General features: G+C 48.4%; 1 protein-coding gene across 1 annotated transcript in view; it reads right to left on the bottom strand.

The window, feature by feature from the left end:
• Positions 1 to 6,137, bottom strand: part of PDE10A (phosphodiesterase 10A) — a 303,551-nt gene extending 297,414 nt beyond the window's left edge. Inside the window, 2 exon segments of the mRNA XM_065889206.1 lie at positions 5,289 to 5,711; positions 5,714 to 6,137. Of these exon segments, the coding sequence (XP_065745278.1) occupies positions 5,289 to 5,711; positions 5,714 to 6,137 (847 nt within the window).
• Positions 6,138 to 26,510: the final 20,373 nt, after the last annotated feature.

Raw genomic sequence — 26,510 nt, 5'->3', positions numbered from 1 at the left:
TGCTCGGCTGTGCGCCCTTACCGGACTGGCTCTTTCTCACCCACGGTGGAATTCTGGCTCCTCAGGACAAGGGCCAAGACCAAGGACGCTTTCGATGAGTGGCTTCAACTTCTGAGCTCCTTGGAGGCAGACACCACGCTGTCATTCATTTCCGCTCATCTTTGAATTTTCAACACAAATATCTGAGCTCCCTCCATATATGTGTCCGCCACCTTTACAGGCTCAGGGATGTAACCAAGGAAGACAAGCCACTGCCCTCAGGCTGGCACCGAGCTTGCCTTCTGCACAGGGAAGACAGGCAGATAAACAAGTGGGCCAGTAAATGAGTACGAGAACACCAGAAAGTGGTAAATGCTACAAATAAAAACAGAGTGCTAGGCGTCCTCTGCCTCCTTTGTAGGATTTGAGCGATTCTATCACTGTGGAGTTTTCCCTTAGACAGACGTGGATCAGCTGAAGGGACGTGATTTACATTTTAAAAGGAAATTAAAATGTTTTGAATTAAAAGTAAGAGTTCTCCTTTTAAGACAGAAATATTCCTTTCTCATGAAAATTATAGTTTCTTTCCTCCTGGGACCTCATGAGCTGCTTTTAAACAAACAAAAACTAACAGTGTATTAACTGGTAAAATGTTCACCGCACCAAGTTTAACCTGCTTTATCGTAAACGAACTCTCGTAATCGTCTAGCACGCTGCATTGTGTGTGTGTGTGTGTGTGTGTGTGTGTGTGTGTGTGATGAGGACTTTTAAGATCTACTCTCTTAGCCACTTGCAAATATGCAGTAGTCTTAGTAACTACAGTCACCATGCTACGTTACCATCACTTATTTATCTATCGCTCTGCATTCATTTTTCTTAAAGGGGTAGAAAAAGTTTTAGACGCAGAAATTACCTAAAGTTAATATATCAGGTTGACACTGTAGAAGGCACCATCTTCTACTGTTTCCACCATTGCTCATTTGAATTTTTAGGGATTATCTTTGTTCACGGAAGCTTTTTGAAATTAGAAGAGGGATTTCATGAAATTAAAATTAATGAATCTAAATAGTTCCACCCGCTTTAAACAGTTTGCCCTTTGGATTTAAGCCCTGATTACTCCAGCCAAAACACACGGAGGCACCTCCACTACGCCTGGTCATTTCCTGACCTGCACCCTGGCCTGGCAGGAAGAGTTCACAGTCTTCCTTTGCTGGTTGTCTTGGTAGGTATCCCATCTATATTCCAGGTCCTTTGAGGGACTAGTTCTTATTATCTGCATCTCCCTAAAATGATTTGCACTGAACAGGTCCTCAATAATTACCTGTTAGTTGGCTATTAATTGAGTTATACCCAGTTTGGTTGCTGTGTTGTTGGCCTTGCACCCCTCTGCGGTCCCAGTCTCAACGGGTCCATAAGAACAGGTTCAACGTGAAGTCCAGGTAGCTTCCATGCGGTGGACACGTTTGCTCTTAAAAGGGATCGTATTTATCTCGATTTGCTCAAGTGCTGGCCACACAGTATCTTAAGTCTCAAGAAACAGAGCAACAGTGGTCGGTGATGGACGCCGAGTATATTTAAGGTCTAGGATTCCTAGACACATACACATTTTCTGTTCGGAATATTTGAGAAATATACAAATTGTGTGAAGAAGTATTGATATTTCCCACCTGCGCTAACAAATCTCTCCTAGCTCGTTTTGCTTGCTGTCTCTGATCTCTCACTGACCAACACTTTTCTTTTCTACAGCACTCTGCATCATTCGGAGCAGCCAACTGGGGAAACACACAGTAGCAGAGCGGTGGGAGCATGCGTGAGAGGGACAGAAAGACAATGACCTTCCTTTAACTTCTGGAAGTCCTTAAGGCAGGGTTCCCAACTCGACTGGTAAAGTCCTTGCCCGCCAGCTATATTTCCTGCACTTCCCGCCACGGCACCAAGCGTACTCAAGGTAAGCTCTTTCCTCCGGAAGACTGAATGCAGCTCCTACTGGCCTATCGAAGCACAACTTCTTGGATTTCCTTTCCTGTGTGTATGTGCATGCGTACACACACACACACACACACACACACACACACACCGCTGCCAAGTGGACTTCTCAGTTCGCTCTGGGAGGATTTGGGCTCTCCCTGCAGGAGGCTTGCTTTCTATTCCAACCAGCAACAACTCTCAGAGCAGTAAAGTGCTCGAGCCCAGTGCCTGAGGACAAGCTCAGAGGTCAGCAAAGAAAGGTAGACGGCAGATGAGGTGAAGTCAGCAACACCCTGATAGGGATGTAGAGTGACCACTGACCCTTCTAGCACTGGGCATCAATGCTGCACCTGCTTCTAGGAGCTCTCTTCTCCTGGTGGGTGACGTCCTCTTAGACCGCAGCCTGGCTAGGGCAGCGCCTGGCAAGTGGCAGTAGCTCTTAGTAAGTGTTTGCTCCGTGCGTTACTGAGCGAACCAGTGAATCTGTGTGAGCCAAAATGGACAGGAATGGAACTAGGATATTATACTTTTAAAACACAATTTGCCCTTTGATGCTGATAAAAAGCAGGCATTCCTACAAACAACAGTTGGACCCAGCAGCCTTTACATGACAACTTGCTTGTTAGATCAAACTGAAAGGAAAAAAAGGGAATAAACATGCACCAATCACGACACATCTGTATACACTTGGGCGTTCTTCCATTCTTACAGAATTCCAAAGTTTTCTCAAAAAGACTCGTTTTTATTGACAAATATCAAAAAAGTCTGCCAAGCTTCAGGTACTTCAGTCATTCACACAAATGTGGCTTGTCACGCAGCAACAGACAGAAACAGAGTCCCCCAACGTGAAGGATAGAGGGTCAGAGCAGAAACTGGCAATGGTCCTTAAAGTCGCCATCTAGCCTTTTTCCGCTTTTGCAGTGAGGTGGATCTAATAATAGATTATCTATCTAATCTAATAATCTAATAATCTAATCTAATAATAGATTTTGCTTAAAAGAACCTTAGTATTTACTACCTTAGTAACATCCCAAAGAAGATTTTTATAACCTCTGGTTCCTATTCAAACCCCAAGCTACCTCTCTGTGACTTGGTTAGAGAAAAAGACAAACAAAAAAAACCCCAGCAACTCCTGAGTCTATATTCACTGGGCTTCTCCCTGTGGGAACTCCCCACAGGGGTGAGGGGGGTGGGAAATGGGGTCAGATGGCCCTCTTCTCTGGGTCCTCTGTCCCTCCAAAAGGAAAGCCTGCTAGGAATTCCCCTAGGACATCTCCATCCCACCTGAGCTGTTCATCTTTATTCTTCTCCCCAGTATCCCTCACAACCTGCCCCACCCTAGACAAACAGCAGTAACAACATACAAACAGAAACTTCATTTTAGGAAAACCCCTGCACAGCTTGTCTCCCTAGCACAGCCTTCTTACCAAAACGTTCGTAGGCAAGATGTGGCAGCCTCTGACCCGCACACCCTCACTCCTCCTACCCCACCAGCTGCCAACTGTAAAGAGTAGATGTTTATTTTTTACAGAAGGAAATCACTAGTTCAGGAGAGGCGGGGAAGACAGGAGCCCCAATTCCAGGCCCCAGACTAACCCAACACAAGTCAGAGCTGGTTGGGAGCTCCGTCCTCTCCCGCAACCTTCATTCAGTTCACGGCCACTAAGCTGTTTCAGCAAATAAAAATGTCCATTCCTAACACATCCAAGGGCAGCTGGCGAGGCCACTCCTGCCCAGTCTATGTCCTCCCTGGACAATATTCAGACAACATCTCTGAATTAATCAACACCCGCAGGTGGGGCCCAAGGGAGGCAGACCCCTGGGAGCTGCTGTGCAGGTCGGACTACGGGAGGCTACAGGATGGCGGAGTCAGCTGCGAGTCCAGGGCCCACGCCCCGATGTCCTATCGGGTCCACCGGCAGATATGAGCAGAGACAGCCGCCAGCGGCTCCACACAGCCAGCAAGCGAGAGGCCGCTGGACCACGCGGCCCCCTCGGACTGAACCTCGCCAGGGAGGCGGGATCTCGGGGCGGGGCTGGGCGGGGAGGGGGTGGGGGGTGCCGGGCAGCACAGTACACGCTCGCACGCCCAGGGGCTGCACCCCAAAGGCGCCCTGCGGGCGGTGAGCCCAGACAAGTTCCGGCCGCGAGGAGGGGTTAGACCCCGGGTACCCAGGAGGCGCGGGCCGGCCGGGACTGGGGAGTGAGCGGCAGATGGGAGACGGAAGCCGCAACAGCAACCCTGGAAGAGTCTGCCTGGAGAAGGCGCCGCGGAAACGCGGTTCCCCGGCGAGAAGCAGACAAAGGCTCGGGTGCGCACGCGGTGGACGGTGGCGCCGGAGCCCCGCGCCTAGGGCCTCGAGGGACCGCGCCCGCCCCGGCTGGCGCCGGAGTCGCCCGGTGTTCCGCGGGCGCGACCTCCCTCCCCGCCCCGCCCCAGGTCTCCGGTCCTCACCTCGCTCGCCCTCCATCCAAGACAACGGCGACCCCCTTCTCTGTGCACCCGGCGCCTCTTCCCTTAACATCTCCCGCCTCCTGCCTTCTAGCAAATATCTGCCTTGACGATTCTGCTCAGTCTTGTCCCCCTCCCCCGTGACACGCCTTCTGCCACCCCTGCTCCAGCGCGCTCTCAGCCCCGATCCCGGGGCTGGGGAGGCGGAGTGGCCGTGATCCCGGGGTGGGGGCTGGGGGGGCCGGGAGTCCGAACCGGCGGCACCTTTCTCCTCCACCCTCACGCCCCATTGTCCTTCCTCTTACCAACCCGACCACCAGCTAACCCCCAGGGTCTAGAGAAAAGTGGACTCTCGGCGGAGGCGCACCCACTTCCACGCGGCTAGTCCACGCTCTAGAACAGGGTCACTGCGGGGACCGGGGGTAGAGCGGCCAGGCGCCGACACCCAGCCCGGGGAACCGCGAGTGCCTTCACGTTTGGGAGCGCGGGGTCCCGGAGCGCTGGCCTGCCCTCCCCTAGCCTGGGGACGCAGCGGGCGGGACCCCAAGCGGAAAGAAGCGCCTCGACTCCAGCCTAGTGGCCGCAGGCTAAAGAGAGGAGCCTGGCGTCAGTGGCCACAGAGTTGAGAGTATAAAGACGTGCAGGGCAAGCGTGGCCAGAAACAGCACCGGGACCCCGAGGCGGGCAGCAGGTCCTGTTGTAAACGCTCGGCTCCCGCCGCTCTCCCGGTCACCCTTCCCCCGCACGCACGCGGAGCCTGGGAAACCCCGGTGTCCCGCCGCTGGCCAAGCCCCCCGCCCCTCCAGAGAAGCCCGCGGGCCGCCAAACTCTCCGGGCACACGCACCCTGCCGGCCGCCCACCGCGGGGAAGGTGGAGCCAGGCACTTACTGGGGCTCAGGAAACACTCCGTCAGCCTTCGGAAGCAGCTCGCATTATTAGAAGGTCCATCTTCCATGTCGGAACCGAAAAGCAGCGGGGACGCGGCGGCGAGGGCGGCGCCGGCGCCTCGCGGCCACCGCGGAGTTCGGCCGCCGCCGCCGAGGCTGGGACCGGGGCCGGGGCCGGGGCAGCCCCCGCCGGCGCCCGGGAAGCCGTGGGAGCCCGCGCGGAGGACCGCCGGGCCGAGCGGGAGCCGGGGCGGCGGCGGCGGCCGGGGCCCGGCGCGAGCTGGCAGCAGCAAGCCCTGGAGCGCAGGGGAGAGGAAGAGCCGCCGCCGCCCGCCGCCGCGGTGACTGCTGCCGGGGGGGACGCTCAAGGGAGCTGCCTCTTGTCCTCCTCCTCCGCCGCCGCCAGCATCGCCGCCGCCGCCGCGCCCTCCCTTCCTGGGAGACGCACGGGGAAGTGAAAGGCAGATGAGGAGGGGAGAACAGAAGGAGGGGGCGGAGGGGGCGGCGGCCAGAAGTAAAAGGAAGATGGAGTGGAGGAGCGGACAGGGGAGGAGAAGGCTGGCGCGGAGGGAGCGCGGGCTGCGACCCAGCCGCCGCGCGCAGGCAGGGCGCCGGGGCCCCCCGCGGGGCTGGCGCGGCCTGCGGAAGAGGGGGTAGGGCGCGGGGACACGGCGCGCTCGGCCCGGCCGCGACCAGGCTACTCGGGGGCCGGGCCCTGGACCGCCGCGCTCCCCCCGCCGGCTGCGCTGCCCCCGGGATCCGGGCGGAGTTTGCCGGGGCCGGGCTCGTCCCCGGCCGCGGGCAGGGGGGCCTGGGGGCGGGGAACGAGCGGCTCCACGGGGCCGACCATGGCCCTCCTCCTCGGGCCGCCGGTGAGGGCCGGCCGCGGGCAGGAGGGGCGCGCGGCGGGCCGGGACTCGGCGGGCTCCGCCCCCTCAGAACCAGCCCTCCGAGGCCACTCGGCCCGACAGTCAATCTAGCCCTTCTCTCCCTCTCGGCCCGGTCTTCACGTCGTGTTCCGCGCTGGGTGTGGGAGGACCTGGGGCGTGCTCCGGGCCGGGGCGAGGGGCTGCCGAGCAAGCGTGGCGTGGTGTGTGCGCGCTCCGCTGGCGGAGCCTCCGCGACTGCTCGAAAGCAGCGGAGAGAAGCGCCGCAGTGTCGCTGCCCGTGGAGGCGGCAGCGGCTGCAGAAGACGCCCACTGGCGGAGCTGGCGCTCCCCACGCCGCCACCGCCCGCGCCCACGTAGCGCGCCCCGCAGCTTCTCGGCCTCAACGCGCCAGGCCCCGCACCCCGGTGGCTCTCTGCTAACAGTGCGCCCCAGGCCCGGGAGGGAAGACCGAGAAACGCTGCGTCTCTGCGAGGCGTTCTCAAATCCTAGTGTTCCGCATTCGGTACCCGCCGCCCTGCAGCCGCTCCAGCTGTGCACTGCTGGGCGAGCCACGTCGGCCTGTTCCGTGCCCGAGCCCGGGAGCCCTACTGATGGCGGGCCAGCAGCTCCAACTGAGCTGTGCTCAGAGCTCCCAGGAGAGTGCAAACTCAGACATTTGGTTGGAGTTCCCTTCAAGGCATACTGTTTCCAATAAGCTAAGGTTTAGAAACCTGGTACGTCCCCAGTACTCCCTTTCCAATACTCACTTTATAGCGAACTTTGTGTGCACAACCCAGTTTGCCCCGGCCACGTTAGAGAATGGAAAGGGCAAACTATGGCTGCCCTTGGTTAAAAACTAGGAGACCATCACTCCAAAGCCTTCAGGACCGCGTCCTCACCTTTGGCTTTCTTGGACAACGGCCCGTCTCTCCTTCCCCAGCCCCAGTCCACACGGTTGCTACTGAAGAGAACTGTGCCGCCCAATGGAAGCTCAGAACCAGGAGCGGCCGCCAGAAGTTAGGAAAGTTGGAGCGCTGCGCGCACGGATGCGCTGGTGTCGGTGTCCGGCAGGCGCACGCAGCGGGGCCACCGCAGCGCTCCGGGTCTGAGCCGGGGCGGCGGGCCTGCTGACCCACGGTAGGACGGGCTGTCCAGACTCCCTGGACTAGGTCACCTTCCCAGGACTGCAGCACGCGCTCCGATGCCCAGCTTCCGCGAAGGTCAAGGCGGTCACCTAAGCGCTAGGCGTGCGCGGCGGTGCAGCCGCTCCGGTGACGCAGGGCCCGGGGCCCCCAGTGTGCGCTTGGCCTGGGTGGGGGGGGGGTGTCTTTTCTCGCCCTCAACTTTTTCTTCCCTCCGTCCAGTTGTCCGGTGTTTTTATTTTGAAACGTACTCCACATTCTTCCCTGGTCTGCTTTTCCCCACTCCCATCCAGACACCCACAGTGGAAAAGGGCATACTGGTATTTGCACCAAACTGGGCCGGTGGGGCGCCTGGGAGGCTGTGCGGCTCCCCCCCCTCTCCAAAGTACCCGGGCGTTTCCGCGACTGCGGGGCGGACTCGGACCGTCGCTTGTTAACGCGCGCCGGCCCTGGCACTCACTGGATCGGAATTCGTAACTCTGCGGAAGCAGCAAAAGATTCTGGTGGTTCTTACCTTACTGAGGGGGGATTTTGCCCGTGGCATTTGCAATGTTTTTCCGGCGAAGAAGAAACGACAACGACCGAGCTGTGCTGCCTGGTCTGCTGCTGCAGCCTCCAGGCTGACGTTTCTGGGCCGCGCAGCTCTGACACCTGTTACTTTCCTGAGAATTGGCAATTCGCGCGGGCTGAGCACTCGGCCCCGCGGGGAGGGTGTCCTGGGCTGCCCGCAGGTTTGGGGAGGACGTGTTTCTCCTTGGAGTGTTTACTGTTCGTTCTTTTACAGGCAAAATGTTTCTACTTGTCGTTTAAGTTTCTTTAGTTGCCTTTCTGGAGTCATTAAAGTGACTTTCCTATTACAAGAAAATTTGCCTTTAACTTGAATTAAACTGTAGGAGCGCAGGGTGCAGGGCGCGGGATGGAAAACATCAAATATTTGTTCTCCGGGTCTTTGTTAAACCAGGACGCAAACTTTAGAATTTTCAGTAACCCTTTTCTGGAATCAACCTCTTTCTATTTTTCTTCCTTCTTTCTCCAAATGATTGCTGGAAGGCACACATTTCCTGGACAAATTAAAAACGACAAAGCCTGACAACGGAAAAGAAACACGATGAGGAGTTTACTGATTATCGGTTACATCTATCTGTTAAGTGTTCTCCCTACTTAATGCTGGAGTCCACTTCTGTTAATATAAGTCTAACAGGCGCCCAGCCACAGTTCCTTTCTTCATGAAATATTGTGTAGTCAAGATGTAAATTACAAACACATAGACATAAAGGCGCTGTCACTCACCCCTGTGTTCAGGTGTTGCCAACACCTGTAGAATGTGTTTCTTGGGGATTCTTTTCCTTCGCTTTGAGCTTCCTTAGTGATATGTCAGGAGAAGAAGACTGTCACTAAACATTTGTTACTCCAAGCTTTTTAGGAATAAACATGCTGGCTCACAGTTAAGTGCACTCTGCATTCTGACAGCCCCCATAAAATTAGCAATTTAGCTATATGTCAAAATGTTATCAGATTACAACACAGCTGAAGCACAACTGAAATTATTAGCTGTAACTCCAGCAAAAGAAGAGCAATGGCAGAAGGTCACACCACAACTGTGCACCCTCTGTGAAATGAACAATCTTCCTTATTCTCAGCTGAAGAAACGCCAGCCCGCACTGCGAAGAATAAAAACTACAAGAATATTAAGAGGGCGGCTAACACCAGGAAAGGTGCCAAAATTATGATGATCATTACTAGTAGTTCAGCATTTTAAAAGAATGTAAAGCATCTGTCTCTGCCCTTTAGCAAGGAAAATGATCAAGGAAGAAATTGATACCGGTAATGAAACCTTATATTAGTGACCTATGCAACTATAAGTATATTTAAATTCTCGAAGTATTCTTCCATTACTTTAATTCTATATTAAATTTAGTATTTTATGCATAATAATTCATATATAGAGGAAACAATGTCTGCCCGATTATTATCTAATTTGAAAGATATGTTCTTAAAAACATTTTACAATATGGGTCGAGGAAGAGAATAAGAAATGTTAAAATGTCGGTTTTCTCATAAAATTATAAAATTTCTTTATGATAATTGAACCATGAACCCCTTTTAATAGCCTAAGAGTTAGGTTTACAATAAATATAATTAATATTTTATGAACTCTTTGGTCAACATGTGGGCCTGCGTCTTAACTGATTTTAGTTTACAACTTTTAACATTAGTGCTTATGGCTGTACATTTTACAGTGCTAACTGATTTTTGAATAATCTGTTTTCACTTTTAAAATGCTAGTAACCTTTATAAAGATATAAGACAAAGACTGATTAAACGTTAAACTCCTCTATTTGTATAGATAAGGTCTATAAAAAGACACATTCTTTTTACTTTGATTTTAATTTTTGTGACTTATTTAAAATACACAGCTATCAGAGCAAAATAATTCACAGGCAAATGTTTTTTGCTCCCAAGCTCAATAGAAACATGTGTCAGACTTTTCCATTTAATTGCTAGTCAATTATCAACATATATCATATCACACAAACTCTCTGCATTCTAACAAGATAACTTATTCCTTGTCTGGCATGTTAAAAGTGGAGTTCAGCTGCCAGGGACTAATCCATGCCCTCCCCAGTCCACCAGATCCCTCACTACTAGTTCTACGTTTTTCTTTCTCAAAGCCTCCTTTAATTCTTCTCATCCGCAATCCATCATAGCTTTGCTGTCCAGACTCCTAGAACTAATGCATTTTATCTGCATATATGAATGTGTTGCACTAAACCTCTTAAGAAATTTAATGCACGTATAATCTGCACTGACAATTTTATTTTAAACAGCCTGATATTGGAAGTCACGCTTCTCTTGCCACTCAACCTTTCATAAAGGCCAGCACACAAGAGGCACTCAATGTTCGCTCCCCTACCTGTCACCTGCATGCCAACTGATTACAAATTTCTATTAGCATCGTTGTTAACAAATCTTGACTAAAGTGACAGATCCATTCTTACAGTACTGTTGTAGTCAGGCCTATTTTTTAAAAAGGGCATTATAATTTTAGTAAGAAGACTATTATTATAAAGTCAATACACTGAATGGGACTGCCTTGAAAATAGACCAGAGTTGATGAAAACAACTTCTTCAGCCCTAATATTCCTAAATCTGCAGTTCTGATTGAATTATTTTTATGAATTCAAACAAATTAACTAGAAAACTACAATTTTAGTACTGCTTTATGTTATTAAACAACTAACACTATATTATCTTTCATTTAAAAAACGCCAAAATAGTGTTTAATTTTCAATGAGGGAATGTTTTTGATAACAGGCCAATTGTTAAAACATTAATATTCCAAATAAATCTCCTTAGGTATCCATACCTTCTGAAAAGGGGGATAAGTGTGTCTCTTGATGAATAACAAGATCAAGTAGACATTTTCATTAATCAAGAGCAAAACACTTAATTACCTCATGAAAATAAGCTCCGCTTAATGGCTGTGAATATCTAGACCCTAGGAGGCTGCAGTAAAAAGGCCTGCTTAAGTTATATAATCAATACAAAGTTCCTGTGATAACCCTGTGAGCATTTACTTTCTTATATAGCACTACCGTGTTATGACACAGAACTAAATTTTGAAAATGTTGCCATTTAAAATATCGAATCACTTTAGAAACCCACTGAGATTTGTAGAATGCTGAAGCAGTTTTCACTTCTCAAAAACACACAAAGTAGAACACAACAGTGAGTTCTGGTTAAATAATCAACACTATCACCAAACTTTCACAAGTCCGATAATCAATTTCCTTTGAGGCTGTCTTAAGAGTCACATAGAAGCTGAATGAGAGATTACATATATTTATATACAATTATATACATAAAAGGCCTAAACGAAAGAAATACTTCTTTAAGAGAGCCAAGTCAATTTAAAGCACTTAAGTAGAACGTGATCATGGGGGCATCAGGGATAAAAAGGATGAGTTAGGGAATGGCTTAGATTCTCTGACCCCTACGACCACCTGACATACAACGAGCAGAGAGTTTCATAAAAGGTTGTCAAAATTCCTACTAAGTCTGTCCCCCCGTGATGAGTACCTTAGCGCCCACACAAATTATCATGTGATATTTGAACTGTGTATTGTTAAAGTCATTTGAAATAAGCAGGTCTTCGTCTGTGGTTTGGGAATCCTTTCCTTGCAAACATTATTTTAATAGCCATATTCTTACAATGTGCCTTGACGTTTTATACAAGGGGGTTATGATGCAGTTATGGGAAAAAGCAAAACTGTTGACTCTTATGGATTTGTCTCAAAAATTAGGATCAAAATGGCTCGCTTAATCCAGAGAATGTGATTCCTTTCTGTTCATCTCAACACAAAACAAGAAAAACCACGGCATGGCCTGGGGCACAAGTGTTCTGATCTGGACCAGTATCGGATGGGCATTTAAGGGCATGCAGCAGAGGCCACGTTCATTCACACGGGTGACTTGTTCTGACGTCAGACCTTGATTTATTACAAAAACAGGTTTTTCCCGGAGCTCCTCTTACAAAAGTGCCCAAAGGAAAAAGGAGATGGAGCGAGAGGCTCATGCAGCCGTCCAGCGCCCTGGGCTGCTGACGCGCACTACACACGTTAGACACACGGCGCCCAGACTGTTCTCAGGATCGGGGTTTTATGATACAGACGGTCCTTGTCCAGACTAAGCCATCCCTCCCTGTTGACACACACACCATCCGGAGTCTGGAAAAGCGACACGTTGTGAACGATCACTAGAATTTTGTATATTAAATCTTTTGAAAGGACTCTTATCACAGAAAAAAACAGACGGAAGCCAAAAGTAAGCAGCCTTGGTTTTTCAGCCACACTTGTTGTCTATGTAACTTGACCCAAAGCCAGAGACCTGTGGTTGAAGAAAGGGGAAGCTGAGACAATGTATCTTCCGTAACCTCTGGACACATTCCTTTTGTTTGGTTGAGAGTGGGGGGGGGCGGGTTAGTAACTTTGTTTTATCTTCTGCACTAATTCATACTGCAGTCATCAACAAAAGCAATGTCAAAAAGTGGCTTTCCTCCCCAGGGAGCTCGTCTGCATCCACATTAGCTCCTGACCTGTGGGCAGTGACATGGTAGGATTTCCTTGTTTCAGACAGAGGACAGGAGAGTGCTGGCCAAGCACCTGGAGGTCCCCTGAGTTCAAATCTGCCCCTTCACTGATCCCCGGTCTCCAGTTAGATTTCTGCAACTGTGTGTGTGAAAATTCCCTCTTTCTCCCTCCAGGAGAGGGAGAAATTTCCACAGGAAGAGATTTCCACAGGAAATTTCCAGAATCTCCACCCAGGAGTCTTGTGCCCCTGGCACGTTAATCCATACTCTGCCTACTGGTGTTCAATAGTCCTACGGGGGACTTCCCTGGGGTCCAGTGGCTAAGACTCTGTGCTCCCAATGCGGGGGTCTGGGTTCGATCCCTGGTCAGGGAATTAGATCTCACATGCCACAACTAAAGACCCTGCACGCCACAACGAAGATTCCGCGTGCCGCAACTAGGACCCGGCTCGGCCATATAAATAAGTATTTTAAAAAACAGTCCTTTGTAAGGACACTTGCCCTACTCAAATAACCCATCACTGCTATCAGCAACAAAACCCAACTATTTAGCGTATCAACCCTAGCTGAAAAAATATACTAAAAAGCCACGTATCCTCCTGACCGGAATCTCCGTAATAAATCTCCATTTTACTTTTCTTCAGTTTGCTGTGCCCTGAGAGCTTCCAGCTGAGCGACATGACTATGGCCCACAAGGCAAATGCCATCTTTACAGAAGAACACACCAAGGTTAAGTGGCGTTAAATAACTTGTTAGCTTTGCTTTCCATGTTACACTGGTTCTTCTTTTAAAGGACCCAGCTGGCCCAAGCCCAAGTCTGTACACTTGTGGTTGAACAGGGCAGGAAGGGAACATCTGGAAGCTGCATTGCTAAAGCTGCACCACCTGGCAGGGGCCAGGAAGACAATCCTGCCACACACGGATGGTTAGGGTGGCTCGTGGGGAATCAGACACAGAGAGCTTCAGAGGGGCAAGTAATGTGGCACGTTCTGTGTAGACTTTGCCCATCTTCTCCTTCCAAAGGGTGTGAGAGTGGACCTCTGGTCCGGACGTGAGCCTCGTGAGCCACGGACGGTGTACAGGCTGACATATACGGTGTGCAGACCTGATACACTTCTTAATATGAGTCAGCAAAAAGTGCATTTGAGTGAAATACAGAAAACAAAGGGTGGCTTTAAGGCATTTATACCATAGTTACCATTCAGCTGCTGTTTTTCCATCCATAGTGTAAAGTCCTTACCACAGGTGCACTGAGAAAGATAGCGGAACATCATTAACCCAGATTCAACTCATTTGATAACAAACGTTTAGAAATGTTAACGTGCATTCTGAAAATTTCTACTTGGTTAAAAAAATGAAACTGAACAATTAAAACCAAGTTTTAAATGACTGTGACTTTTACCTGACAATCTTATATAACTGACAAATAAATGGTGATATAGTCACCTTAATTTAAACATGAGTGTTTCCTATGACTGCCTTATTCCTTGTTTCTAGAGTTACCTAAAAGCGGTGGCAACATTTCTGGGGAAGCTGCCCAGGTTACAGGTGATCGAGAGGGCCTACAATCCCTGGGGTCTTAGCATACCCCAAACTGCCGACACTATACACGCTTTACGTGAGGAACAAGAACGGAGACAAATGTATGCAAACGGAGAAGTTTTATGCGGCAGGGCCCCTTTAGATGAATTACGGTAGGGTCCCACCATGAAGGAGACCTTGATCATATTATCTGATAGCGGCGTGGTGTCTCTGTTGACCGTGTTCCCCTGCCTTCTTGCTAACTGCTGGAGTCTTAACACACAGATACTGTATACCCATGGCCTACCTTTCACATTACGCTACAATAGTAAAGAGATGGATTTCATAGGTTTTCAATGTATCAATGTTAAATCACCCTTTTGGGCAAAAAGAAGTTCACTATTTTTAAAGAATAAAGAGCAGATGATCTTTGCTATAAATTCCCAAAGTCTATTTGTTTTCGTGAATATCACCCAACGATAGGCTACAGTGAAACCCTCTTCTGGCTTTTGTTTTGTTTTTTGTTTTGTTTTGCTTTGTTTTTTAACTATGTTGATTAAATTTCCCCGACCCTCGTTTCCCAAGCCTGGCAAACTTGGTAATTTAATTTTTTCGGGAGACAATGAGCATGATACCCCAGGAGTGATCACAGAGTATGTCTAACCCTGAAGAGCGTCGACGCAGCCCAGGTACTCCTGCCCACTTAACTCAGGAACTGATCATGGACCATCCACACAGCACTTGTGAGTTAAGTCAGCCCAGGAGAGAACAGATTGCTCATGACGTGACTATTTTCTGTGTCTCTCCATGAGTGTGTTCACTGTGACTGCCCTCAAAGACAGTTAATTTACCTCCCATAACTGCGTGTAACAGTCCTCAGAGGTGGCTTTTATGGGCTGGGATTTAGGTCCATTTGTAGATTTTGCACACGAATTATAAACCTGATGAAAAGTAGCTACAGAAAGCAAATTAGGCCTTTTGATCTCCCCTTTAGGTATGTAATGTGTGCTTTATTCTCCAAGGCAGGATGTCTGCATTCAGTATTTCCAAATTTTTGTATATATTAAGGTGAGATCACTTTCAAGAGGGCTCAATTAAAATGCTCTTCTGATATAAAAGCAAGCTTAGCATTAAATAGGCCGACTTTATAGCTGGGTTAGTATACATGCTATGAAAATCGATCCATCTGTTTGCAGTCAAATCTTATTTCTTAAGTAACCATAAAATACAGGTGAAGTCTGATTTTGTGCTTTGAACTCTGATTTAAACAAATCCAATATAGATAAGTTTTCAGAAGAGAGAGCAATACAAAGTGACAGATCTATGATTCAAAGTACCCCCTTTGAATCGTGCATTTAGAACTTGATTCTAATTATAAAGAAGAATATTTCCAAGCTGATCTCCCTGTGCTATGCGGCTGCTTCCCACTAGCTTTCGGTTTTACATTTGGTAGTGATCAGCTCGATGCTTTGTGACCACCTAGAGGGGTGGGATAGGGAGGGTGGGAGGGAGGGAGACGCAAGAGGGAAGAGATGTGGGGATATATGTATATGTATAGCTGATTCACTTTGTTATAAAGCAGAAACTAACACACCACTGTAAAGTAATTATACTCCAATAAAGATGTTAAAAAAATTTTTTTAAAAGAGTACTTCCACAAAGTTTATCAGAAACTCATTAACTGCATACAAGTATGCATTACTCATATACATCTCCTGGGTCAATGGTCCTACAAAGCAACGGCTTCTAGCTTGACCAAAGCCTTTTAACATAACTCCAGCACTTCACTGTGGCTACTGGAGTTGCCAGTCTTCGTTGCGTATAAAAGAGTCCTTCCCCCCTTCCTTCTACAACAGATTAAAATAAGGTAACAGCAGTGGGCCCACACTGCTCACGGCAATTAAATCTGGAACCAAACACTTCACGTGTCCCAGAACTGTCATTTCTAGGTGAATTCACCCAGAATACAGTTACTGAACACAGTATAACTCTGAAGAAAGCATAATTAGTGAAAAAAATTTAATTTTCAAATCTTTCTTTTGTTTTATAAGTCACATCTCATTTTAAAACATTATAGGGTAGAAGAATTACCATCACAACTCCTGTGATGGTGATTGCACTGTGACGTTGTTACCGTGGTAGTACAGGCTAGATGGGGGAACGGTCTGTGAAGTCTATTTGGTAGGGCAAATCTTAACTGGAAAGTAAAAGTGTAGATTCACAATCACAAAATACAAATAGAAAGTTTGTAGTAACAGAAAAATCCAAAAGCTTGCCTCCAAAAAGCCCAAATCGGTGGTGATACGTGAGCTTTGAGTGGCAAAGAATTTAAAGAGGGTCTATAAATCATGGTCTATCTGCTGAATAAGCAGTCAGCAAGCACAGCGCAACTCTGAAGAACACATAACTTTATCAGTAGATAAAGGAGACTGAGGGAAGGGAAGAGGACATGCACCATTACAGGTGAACGGAACGCAGATTCCCTATTGTGTGCAAACTTCCCAAGTGCATTTAAGTGGAATCTGATTGACAAAAGCCAGCATCACATGTCGGGAACCTGTAACCCCACTGTGAGGCGCACTATTCCAAACTAAGAAAAGCAGAGCCGTCAAACACTTTTGTTTCCTTTCATGCCATAGCAGGTTTGGCTCTATTAGACCAAGGCAGCTTCTCTGTCAGTTTTGGAAAGACGGGGGCTAAGGTCCTCAAAGAGCAGGAGCTCCCATACTATGGCGGCAAGAGGGCCCCTCGGAGATGCTGAGGCCCCGCCCACAACTCAGGCCACCTCGGCCACTTCCAGCTTCAAAGACTCAGCTTCCGTATTTACTTGAACTTTCTCTTATATGGTATTAGTTTCGGCTGTTCTGAATTCTCTCTTTGCGCTTTCATTTTTTGTCTGTTTTCTACTTTGCTATGATGTGTTCTCAGCCCCTTTTAGTCTTTCTTCTTTCATATTGAAGGCATTTCCTTCCATACATTGAGCTTTTGGGGATCCCACAGTCTTCAAAATAAAATATTCCCCCTTTCATGTTTCTAGATTCCCAACTTCAGCTTTAATGCCCGCTCTGACAGGTGGGTTATACAGGAGTGTGCGTATCAATTTCCAAGTAGTGAAGAATATGTTCAGCCACATTTATCATTTTTCATCTTTTCTTGGCTATAGTGAAAGCATGTGGCCTGTAAAATCTCTAATGTTACATTTAAATTAAAGTGTTCTTTGTGTCCATGTATATACTCAACCTTTATAAAGGTCTGATGGGGAAGGAGAATCTGAGCTTTGCAGACTCGTGCCTTTGCTGCGGAGACAAATTGCCCAGGTTCAAGATTGCTTACTCCGCCTTCCAGGTGTGTGTCTCTGGACAAAATACAGAACTTCTCTGAGCTTCGTTTTCTATCCTGAAAGTGGAAACAATAATAGCATTCACCTCCTAAAGTTGCTGTGAGAATTATGGAAGACTATGTGTGTGAAATGCCTCACATGGTGCCTGGCATGTCCTAAGCACTCAACAGACAGAAATACTACTAAGGAAAAAGAAGGGAAAAAAGAAATGGGTCTGTGAAGTCAGAGCAGCCTGGCTCTGAATCCTGGGTCTGCCACAGCCTGGCAGCTCTTTCAAGTCATTTTAGACGTAACTGTGGGGACTCAGAGAGAAGGTGCACGGAGGCTGTTAGACGGATGCCTGACACAGAGCCAGTGCCCCATGCCCGGGGCCTGCTACTTAGGGCCATAAAATGAGACAACTCAGACTGAACTGTGATTTTAGCTCACGAGCTAGCCTAACTGATGATTCTTGAGGGCCTAACCAGGCCAAAGAAAACCACTGACCCTCTCACAAAAGAAGGGCAGAAGCCACCGGGACTCAAAGTGCCCAGAGATTTTGCTCTTCCAAACGAGACCACAGAGCAGAGTGCAGCCAACCGTCTGTGAACATTGCAACACTTGCTTTCAACACCGGCTTCCAGGTACGCATGTTTCATGTGTTTTGTGGGCATCTCCCATCGCCAATTCTCGAAGCTCGGAGAAAGGTGGTTCCATTCCAAGTGCCTTTTCCTTACCCACTCAGCCCTCGGCCTCCTGAGTTTCAGCGCTCTCCATTCAGATGCCCGCAGCACACAGCAACCCCCTGCAACCAGGGCCTTTTCTTCTGGAAAAAGGGAGCAAAGTTTTCAAGCTGGCGTTTTTACAATAAGCCATCTTGGTGATAAGAAGAGAGGTGAAGACATCAAGATAATCTGATAGTCCAGGGTTTTCTCTACATCTCTGTCTGCTCTGAAATTATGGCTATATTTTTAATGTGAATTTGCTCTTCTGCAAATAGGCCATTTTTTATATGCGTTTGAAAGCTTGAGATTTAAGTATCTGCTTCGTTTGCTTGGTTTTCTTTTGGAAGACACTTCTGAAGCAAAAAGACCAAACCACAGAACTTCACATTGAGTCACTGGAAAGTGTAAATAAAATTAGACTGCATGGGGCTTCCCTGGTGGCGCGGTGGTTGGGAGTCCGCCTGCCGAGGCAGGGGACGCGGGTTCGTGCCCCGGTCCGGGAGGATCCCACATGCCGCAGAGCGGCTGGGCCCGTGAGCCATGGCCGCTGGGCCTGCGCGTCCGGAGCCTGTGCTCCGCAACGGGAGAGGCCACAACACTGAGGCTGGCGTACCACAAAAAAAAAAAATATTAAAAAAAATATATTAGACTGCATGCTGGCAAGTCATTACCAGTGCTTACCTATGCCTGGGTCTAAAGTAAGGATTTATTTGTATTTGATAAGAGTAAAGTACATAATTCTCTAAGTATTTTCTGTGTACTGAGAAGGAGAGAGAAGTCTTTAATATATTTAATTCAAATTTTCCTTGGATGATTTACATTCTATATTTAGCTGAAATAAGATCATTTAAAATCAGATGTACACATACTCTTGGCGTGCCCACGTGCACGGATGCCCCCAGAGGATATTCGCAAAGTGGAAAGGACTCCCATCCCTTCCCAAGATTGCCTCAATCAGGCCAATGAGGAAAACCCAGGACTGCTGAGCGAGGGAGTTAGCGGCAGCTGACCACCAACTCTTGCGGCACACTAGGAAATCGCTCACGTGTTCAGTCGACAAAAATTAACCGGGTGTCTGCTACGTGCCAGGCCTTACTCCAGGCACTTGGGATACATGAGTGGACCAAACAGATACAAACCGCTGCACTTACGAAGCCTATACTCCAGAACGGAGAATACAGAGCCACAAATAACACGAAGAGTCGACTGTGTAACGCGGCAGGTGTGGTGGGTACAGTGAGGTGGGTCGAGGTGCTGGCAGATTTCCAGCAGTGGCTGGGCGGGGCTCACTAAGAAGCTGGTGTGTGAGCCAAGGCCTGAGGACATGAGGGTGACCCTGTGGCGTGTGAGAGGAAGAGTGCTCCAGGGGACAGTCTGTGTGAAGGCCCCACAAGGACCCGTGTGTGGCTTCTCAAAAAGGAGCCTGGAGCAGATCTGAGGGGGGAGGGGCGGCCGTGGCCAGGAGGCAGAAAGGGAATGGCGACCCACTCGTGCGAGCTGTTTAGGCCACTGACCTTGGTTTTCCTCCTTCCTGAAATGGGGGAACTGGTGGACTCACATCATCTGACTTTTGTTTTTAAAAAAATCATCCACATTTCATGTATTTTTTTTTTCCTGAATTGCTCTGGAAGGATGGAGGTGCTAGGAGCCTGACAAGGTGGCAATGCACATTTGTGCTTCCTTCCCTGTGTGCCAGGATGGGCCTGTAACCTCAGGAGTGGGTGAAAGAAGACATTCAAAGAGTGCTGAAGGTGACTGGCGGCCCCAAGGGCCATCTCCTCCCACAGGACGGGCACTCACTTATTCCCAAGAAATGGAACTGTTTTGATAACAACTTTCAGAGAAAAAGTACAAAATCTTGCTTAAATTATCGACGCTCTTCCTTCCTGCAATGGTTCACTTTATACATCAATTCGCCTCGCCATAGCGCCCATGTTTGGTCTGCATGTTGCAGGGGAGGCATCTTTTAGATGAGATTAACATTTACACAGGTAGACTTTGGCTCTCCTCCCTGTCTGTCTGTCTCTGTCTCTCCCCTCCCCACCCCCATCCAATGCTTTTGGTTCTGTTTCTCTGGAGAACACTTCCCCGTGATTCCTTCCCTGTTGTTAAGCCTGTATTCAGACCTTGGTCTTCTGTATTTCTGGGAAATGCATCTGTATTATCTCTTACGTAGCAATAAACTTTTGGGATTTCTTTTTTAAATTTAAACTGGAAGTGTGAAAGCGCAAATCCTCATAACCATTTTATTTGGATTCCAAAATAAAGTTAGTAAAAATTGTCTCCCTTTCCTATTCTGCTTGCCTCATGGCAACAGTTTTCTCTCGTGCTACGTGTTCGGTGCCAAACCCTAGCCCCCAGCCCCCGCCAGCGTCCTTTGCTGCTTTAATCTCAAACCCTTTCGCTGCCAACTCACTAGATCACAACCCTCCTCCGCCCACGCTCAGCTTCTCTGTCTCTTTCTCCCTTTGTACTAACAGGTTTTGCACATTAGCCCTTACCAAAAGAGAAAAAAATTCTCTGTGAATGATAAATTAGCATCACATTCTTATTTACACGTGGCAGAAATTTTACCCTAGCAACAGCCACCAAATCAACTGTCATCCCCAAGGATCTGGTCTGTTTTCTTCTAGAAAGAGAAGAAAGCAGTCAGCTTTTAAAGCAGTCAGCCAGACTTTTCCAGATTCTTTTATGTTAAGGAGTACATTAGAAGATGAAAGAAGGTGGGAGGTTGTCCAGGAAAAAATCCCATTGAAAGGATCAGTTTGGGACTCCTGAATTTTCCCAAGGGTATTTTGATAGTATTTTTTAAGTGTGTGGCATGTGGTCACGTCAGGTAACAGTGGCCTGGGGTGTTCAGAATAAGGGGCTGTCCTATCAATCATCTCAGCTGAACTCTGCAACAACCACAACAGGTCGGGAGACCAAAATGCATCCCAGGTGAAGGGACAAGAGAAGAGGGGTGAGGTATTTTAGCTCTATTTAAAAGCCAATTTAGGGCCTCCCTGGTGGCGCAGTGGTTGAGAGTCCACCTGCCGGTGCAGGGGACACAGGTTCGTGCCCCGGTCCGGGAGGATCCCACATTCCGCGGAGCGGCTGGGCACGTGAGCCATGGCCGCTGAGCCTGCGCACCCGGAGCCTGTGCTCCACAGCAGGAGAAGCCACAACAGTGAGAGGCCCGCGTACCACAAAAAATAACAATAATAATAATTGTTTTGGAAATGTGTGTGTATGTGTGTGTTTTCCCTTAAAGCACAGGCTGAGAATCATCTGGAGGATCTCTGCAAAATAGACTGTCCTGCCCCAGAGCTTCTGATTCAGATCTGGCATGGGGCTGAGGATATGCATTTCTAATAAGTCCCCAGGCGATACTGAGGATGCTGGGCCAGCATACCACTACTACTTCCTTAAAACTATAAAGGAATCTATGGCGATTACATATACTTCTCTCCTTCTTCTAAAAACAGCAAACTGTGGACAGAATATAGGCAACATCTATGAGTGTTTGGAAATACATTTGTCGTTTACTCAGAATCAACTCTGAGCTGCATCAGCTTAGCAAAGGTGTGACCTTTGCAGAGTCAACAGCAGCTGTAGACCAAATGGGTGGGTTTGACGAAGGCACTGGCCGCCACTACGTGCTCTGCCCTAACAGAGCCACTGGAGGGGGTGAGAAGCGTAGATAAGTAAGCGACCGCCTAAACCAACTTGATGACCCGTCCATGTGTATTAATGATAAGGAGTTTAAGTTTTCTGAAATCATGTACTGCCATCAGAGGAGTGTATAATCACTCCCAGAACAGTGGGTGTCCTTCTGGAAAATCTGTTTCCAATGGCCATGACGAAATCGTGCTAAGTTGTCCTTGATCTAGTTTTTGACTGGCTGACTTTCCCCCAATTATTAAAACAGCCCAGTTTATGTAGACACCGTATTTACCATCACCTGGGAACACGAAGATCACCAGTGACAGTCCAGAATCCGGCTAATGTCAGCGGGTGCGTCACTGCTTCTGGCCAGCTGCGCCTGCACCTCCAGGTCTGGGCGGGCGCCCTCTGATCCGGGTCTCTCCTCACCCCTCACCTACCCCCGCCAGAATGCAAACGTTGGGCAGGGACCAGGTCTGTGTGGATCACTGTATCTGACACTTAGCACAGCTCCTGGCACACAGCACGTATTCACTAAAACACATGCTGAATGAATGGATGACAGGAAGATGTACAGACGATAACTCGGGATGAGGGGGGTAGTTTTCTGAAAGGGACTGATTACCGGAGTAGCGACGCAGATCTCAGGTGACAGGTGGACGGATGCAGCGTGAACAAGACAGAATGTGATTCAGGACACACTGAAGACCGTCAGGTGGGGCATCACCAACACAGCCTTCTAGGAAACAGCCCAGACAGCAGGCATCCCAAAGGAAAAGTCAGGTAAAGATTAAAAAAACAACAAAAAGTGCACACGCACACACGCACACACACGCACACACACACGTTGCCTACTAAGGCCCCTGTGAACTAGCTTTGCAGTCACACTTGTCTAGTGAGGCACCACTCATAGTCCCACGAGGAGCCCTCGGGGGTCCCAACGTGAGACGTGTTTAGAGGCTCAAGCCGCAAACTCTTGGGTCTTTCGTGTTGGGCACGGTGCCTGGGGAACGATGACAGCACCGTTTCCGGATGTGATTGCCCCGTGAGTCTGGCTCTCCCTGCATGTCTGCTCTTTCCCATCTTGGCCGCCATGCTTGCTACATGAGGCCTCTCCTACCTTGAGGTGAGCCCCTCATTTTGTTGCTGTTCAGGGCAGAGCCGTGGCCACGCTCTACTCCCAGAGTCTGGCTTATTGGCCCTATTTTACACATTAGGGTGAGTACTGAATTCTCGCAGTGTCAGCATTTAGAGTGACACATAGAGAGGGCAGAGTACAACAATGTCTAACACGAAGGTCTGTAATATATGCATCTGGTAGGAAGAACAACGGCCTTCTTTCCAATCAAATCGTAAGCTGTATTTGTATCTGTCCTTTTGTTTCCAACACGTTTCTGTAAGTGCTTTTTAGAAGACCCTTAGAGACGCGGTGGACGCAGTGTCTGAGTGGAGGCTCGCCATTCAGACCAGGGCGCAGATATGAGCACGGCATCACCCACTCGTCTGCTGGCTCTCGTGGGCATTAGCATTCTCACGGGACAGGACCTGCACAGCCCAGCCGGGCGTGAGCTCTTACCTAGACGCTCTGCAGAGCCACCTTCTCCACTGAATGCTATTATGCGTGCTTCAGGAACGTTTGGAAAATGTACAACAGTCTGATGTTAAGGAGAGTGACATAAATAACATTAGAACAAAAACAACAGTTCTTTAAATGACTTTCAAAATTCTCTCTATTCAAAGTTTTAGCAAAAACAAGTCAGAGCACGGCTGTTCCCCAGCACCTGCCTTCCTTTCTGTCCACCCCCCAGCGCGCCTACACTCTACCCCATCCTGCAGCCACTTTAAAGCACCTATCCCGCCCTGCAAGTTCCCACACGATGCCCACAGGCAGGCTGCTGCTCCGGCCAAGGCATATTCTTTGTGAGGAAGCTGTATTTCCACGTCACTTATGAAGATGTCTTAACTATGGATCAAAGTTGCCAAACTAGGGGAACCTAAAGCGGTTCTTTAAATTAAAGATGAGCATCAATGCCTTGTATTTCACTCTCTTAAGAAGAGAAGAACTGCAAAATCGAAAAGTTCATGAAATAAAAGTTTTCACTTAGTGAGACTACTTTAAATATCATCGACCAGCTTAACTTTCCCACTAGTTCCATTAGCAGGATGCAGTTTTCAATAATGTTCATTATTTTGGTAGTGATACCGAAGGGCCGACGTTAAAATGATTCTGTCTCCAAGTATAAACTGCAGAGATGCACTAACATTTGTATAATGTATCAGGCTTTGTCTTTTCTAAGTCATTTCTTTATATTTTGTCTCACAATGCTTCCATGAAATATTGTTGCTGGCTCCACACTCAGATGGGCAGCCTTAGATACAGAGGTTGAGGTTCCCTGAGAGGTTTTTATTATTTAAGCAAATGCTATAGGCAGGATTCACTCTTTGCCAGACACTAAGTGTTTCCCAAATAGTCACTCTTCACAATTCAGCAGCCTCATGAGGTGAAGACTAGCAGGCTGAGGTGGACAGAGGTGACGAGCTCAGCGCAGTCACAGCCGGAAAGTGGCAGAGCGGAGATTTGAGCTGGGACTGACCGAGTCCACAGATCCCGCCCTGAGCCACCAGCCCGGGCCAGCTAGTGGGTCCCACAAACGTAGACTGCTGGTGTGGTTTCACCTGAGCCTCTGAAAACACACAGCAGGTACCATGTATGGATATACATCTTCTCACAAGAGTGGGACTTATGTCTAGCTTCTGCATCTCTCCCCTAGTGATGCACTTGAAAAACCTAAACAGAATAGGTTTACATGCCTTTGAAGAAATGTCAAGGGAAAGAAAATGCAAACTGAGGAATTAACTTGAGCATTAATTCCAATGGATCTCAAATCCACAGGTTTATCTCAGCCTCCTCTAATACGGACCAGTATTGAGTGGTTTAATGGCACAGTTGACGAAGCCTCAGAATAGGTAGCTGGCAACTAGCGGGATTTCCCTCAACTAGAAATTAAGGCAGGAAGCCCAGCTAAGAGCAGCCTCTGTGGGCCGGCAGGGCATCATCTGAATGCTCTTAAATAGTAATATTCTAATCAGATAACCACTGGCGCAGCCAAGCAGGGGAATGGAATATATACTGATCTAGAAAGATCTCCAGGACACATTAAATGAAGAAAACATGATGAAGATCAGTGAATACGGAATGCTACCTTTTGTATAAGAGAGAAAAGTAATATATAATCATATTTGCACGTATTGTTTAAAGCAACTCTGGAAAGCTATTGCAGAAATGAATAGAAGTGGTTCTCTCCTCTCCTTCTCCCTCTCTCCCCCGCCCTTCGCACTGTGCACATGTTTGCACACGCATGGGTTTAGGAACAGATGGGAGTGGTGAAAGGGAGCAGGGTTAAGAGTGAGACTTCCCCAATACCCCTTTTTATGGTTTTTATTTAAAGTCAAAAAATTAATTTTTTAAAAATCTGTCATGCGTTAAACAAAAGACCAGAAATGAAGACCAAAAAAAATCCCCTACTGGCACTGCTTATGCAGGATATGTATGGGATGTAAGCAGAAGTACAGAAAACTTATGCATGGAATTCATGTAGAATTAATCTAAGCATTAGAATCTCTCAGACCGGGGTTTAAATGTGGACAAAACCCACACAGCCTGTGGGGCAGTTCAGCTCGAGTGCCTTCAAGACAGACGGAGCAACAGGAGCCCCAGTGCCGCTGCGAAGGTTAAACGAGGCCCTGTCTCTAGAGAACCCGGCACCAGCGTGTCCCCGACAAACGGTGGCTGATCACAGAACGCCGCTCTCTGGTGCGAGTTCGGCTTCGCCAACGTGGGTAAACGCAGGTCTTCGGCAGGCATCACGGGCAGCTGTGTCTTTCCCTAGTAAGTAATAGAGCTTATTTTGCTTTTGTTTGCCAACCAGGTACTTTATACAGCGTGCGCGGTCTCATCTGCTAAGCATGTTAACTATGGAATGTTGAGTGCCTGCACTTGGGAGACCCTGTGGCTCTCTGTCGGTCTCACAGCAGAACTGCCCGAGTTCAGACTTGAATCCAGTTCTGTCTCAAGCCAAAGCTCACGCTTCTTCCTCCACAGGCCACTTCCTATTTCAATTCAGTGTCAAATAGTCTCAGCCCAAGACCCCCGGGGCTGCTCTGCAGGGACCACTACGAATTTCCCAGACGGTTTAAACCTCATCCTAAGGCTTTGTTAATGAAAACTGTTCCCTGCCTATCAACAAACAAAGGATGCTGAGGCCATCAAGCCCTCAGCCACTGCCGCAGCCCAAGATGAGCCCTTCAGGAGCTCAGGATGGAGACAAACGATCTGCCCTCAGCCAAGGCAGCAGCCCCCAAGGGTGCACCCTGAGGGGACCGGGATGGGAGAGAACAGGATGCGGGCCCTAGAGAGCTAAGGTGCATGTCAAAGGAATGATTTCGAGAAGCCCAGACTCCTGCATCTTCCCATACACAGAAAAGCGCTAAATTCCTTACCTTGAGATGTCTGGTTTTCTTTACTTAACAGTACTCTCTTGATGTTCTGACTACCTGGTCTTTGTTGCAAAACTCCTATATATCCTGGCTCCCCCCATAGCTCTTTGGAGCAGTCCCTCAGAGCTATCGGAGAGGCTGTCTTCCGGGCTTAAATCCTCAGTCTTGTTTGCCAAATAAAAGATGATTCTCAACTTTTAGGTTGTGCTTTTTTTTTTTCAGTCGACAGTTTCCAATCTTGTACATGGTCTCATCCCAATAGAAAATGAACAGTCTCTGGCTTTGGGCTGCTCAGCCGCTGTTCTTCTGGCATGCTTCTCCACAAGTTCTCACATCAAATGTTTGTACAGATTGCCATCACTCCAGCCCGCCTGCTTTCTGGTCTCCCTGGCTCTGCCCTCCTCAATTCATTTCCT

The sequence above is a fragment of the Phocoena phocoena genome, chromosome 12 (genome assembly GCF_963924675.1).
Source record: "Phocoena phocoena chromosome 12, mPhoPho1.1, whole genome shotgun sequence".
NCBI lineage: Eukaryota > Metazoa > Chordata > Mammalia > Artiodactyla > Phocoenidae > Phocoena > Phocoena phocoena.
This window is presented reverse-complemented; position numbering and strand designations above follow the sequence as displayed.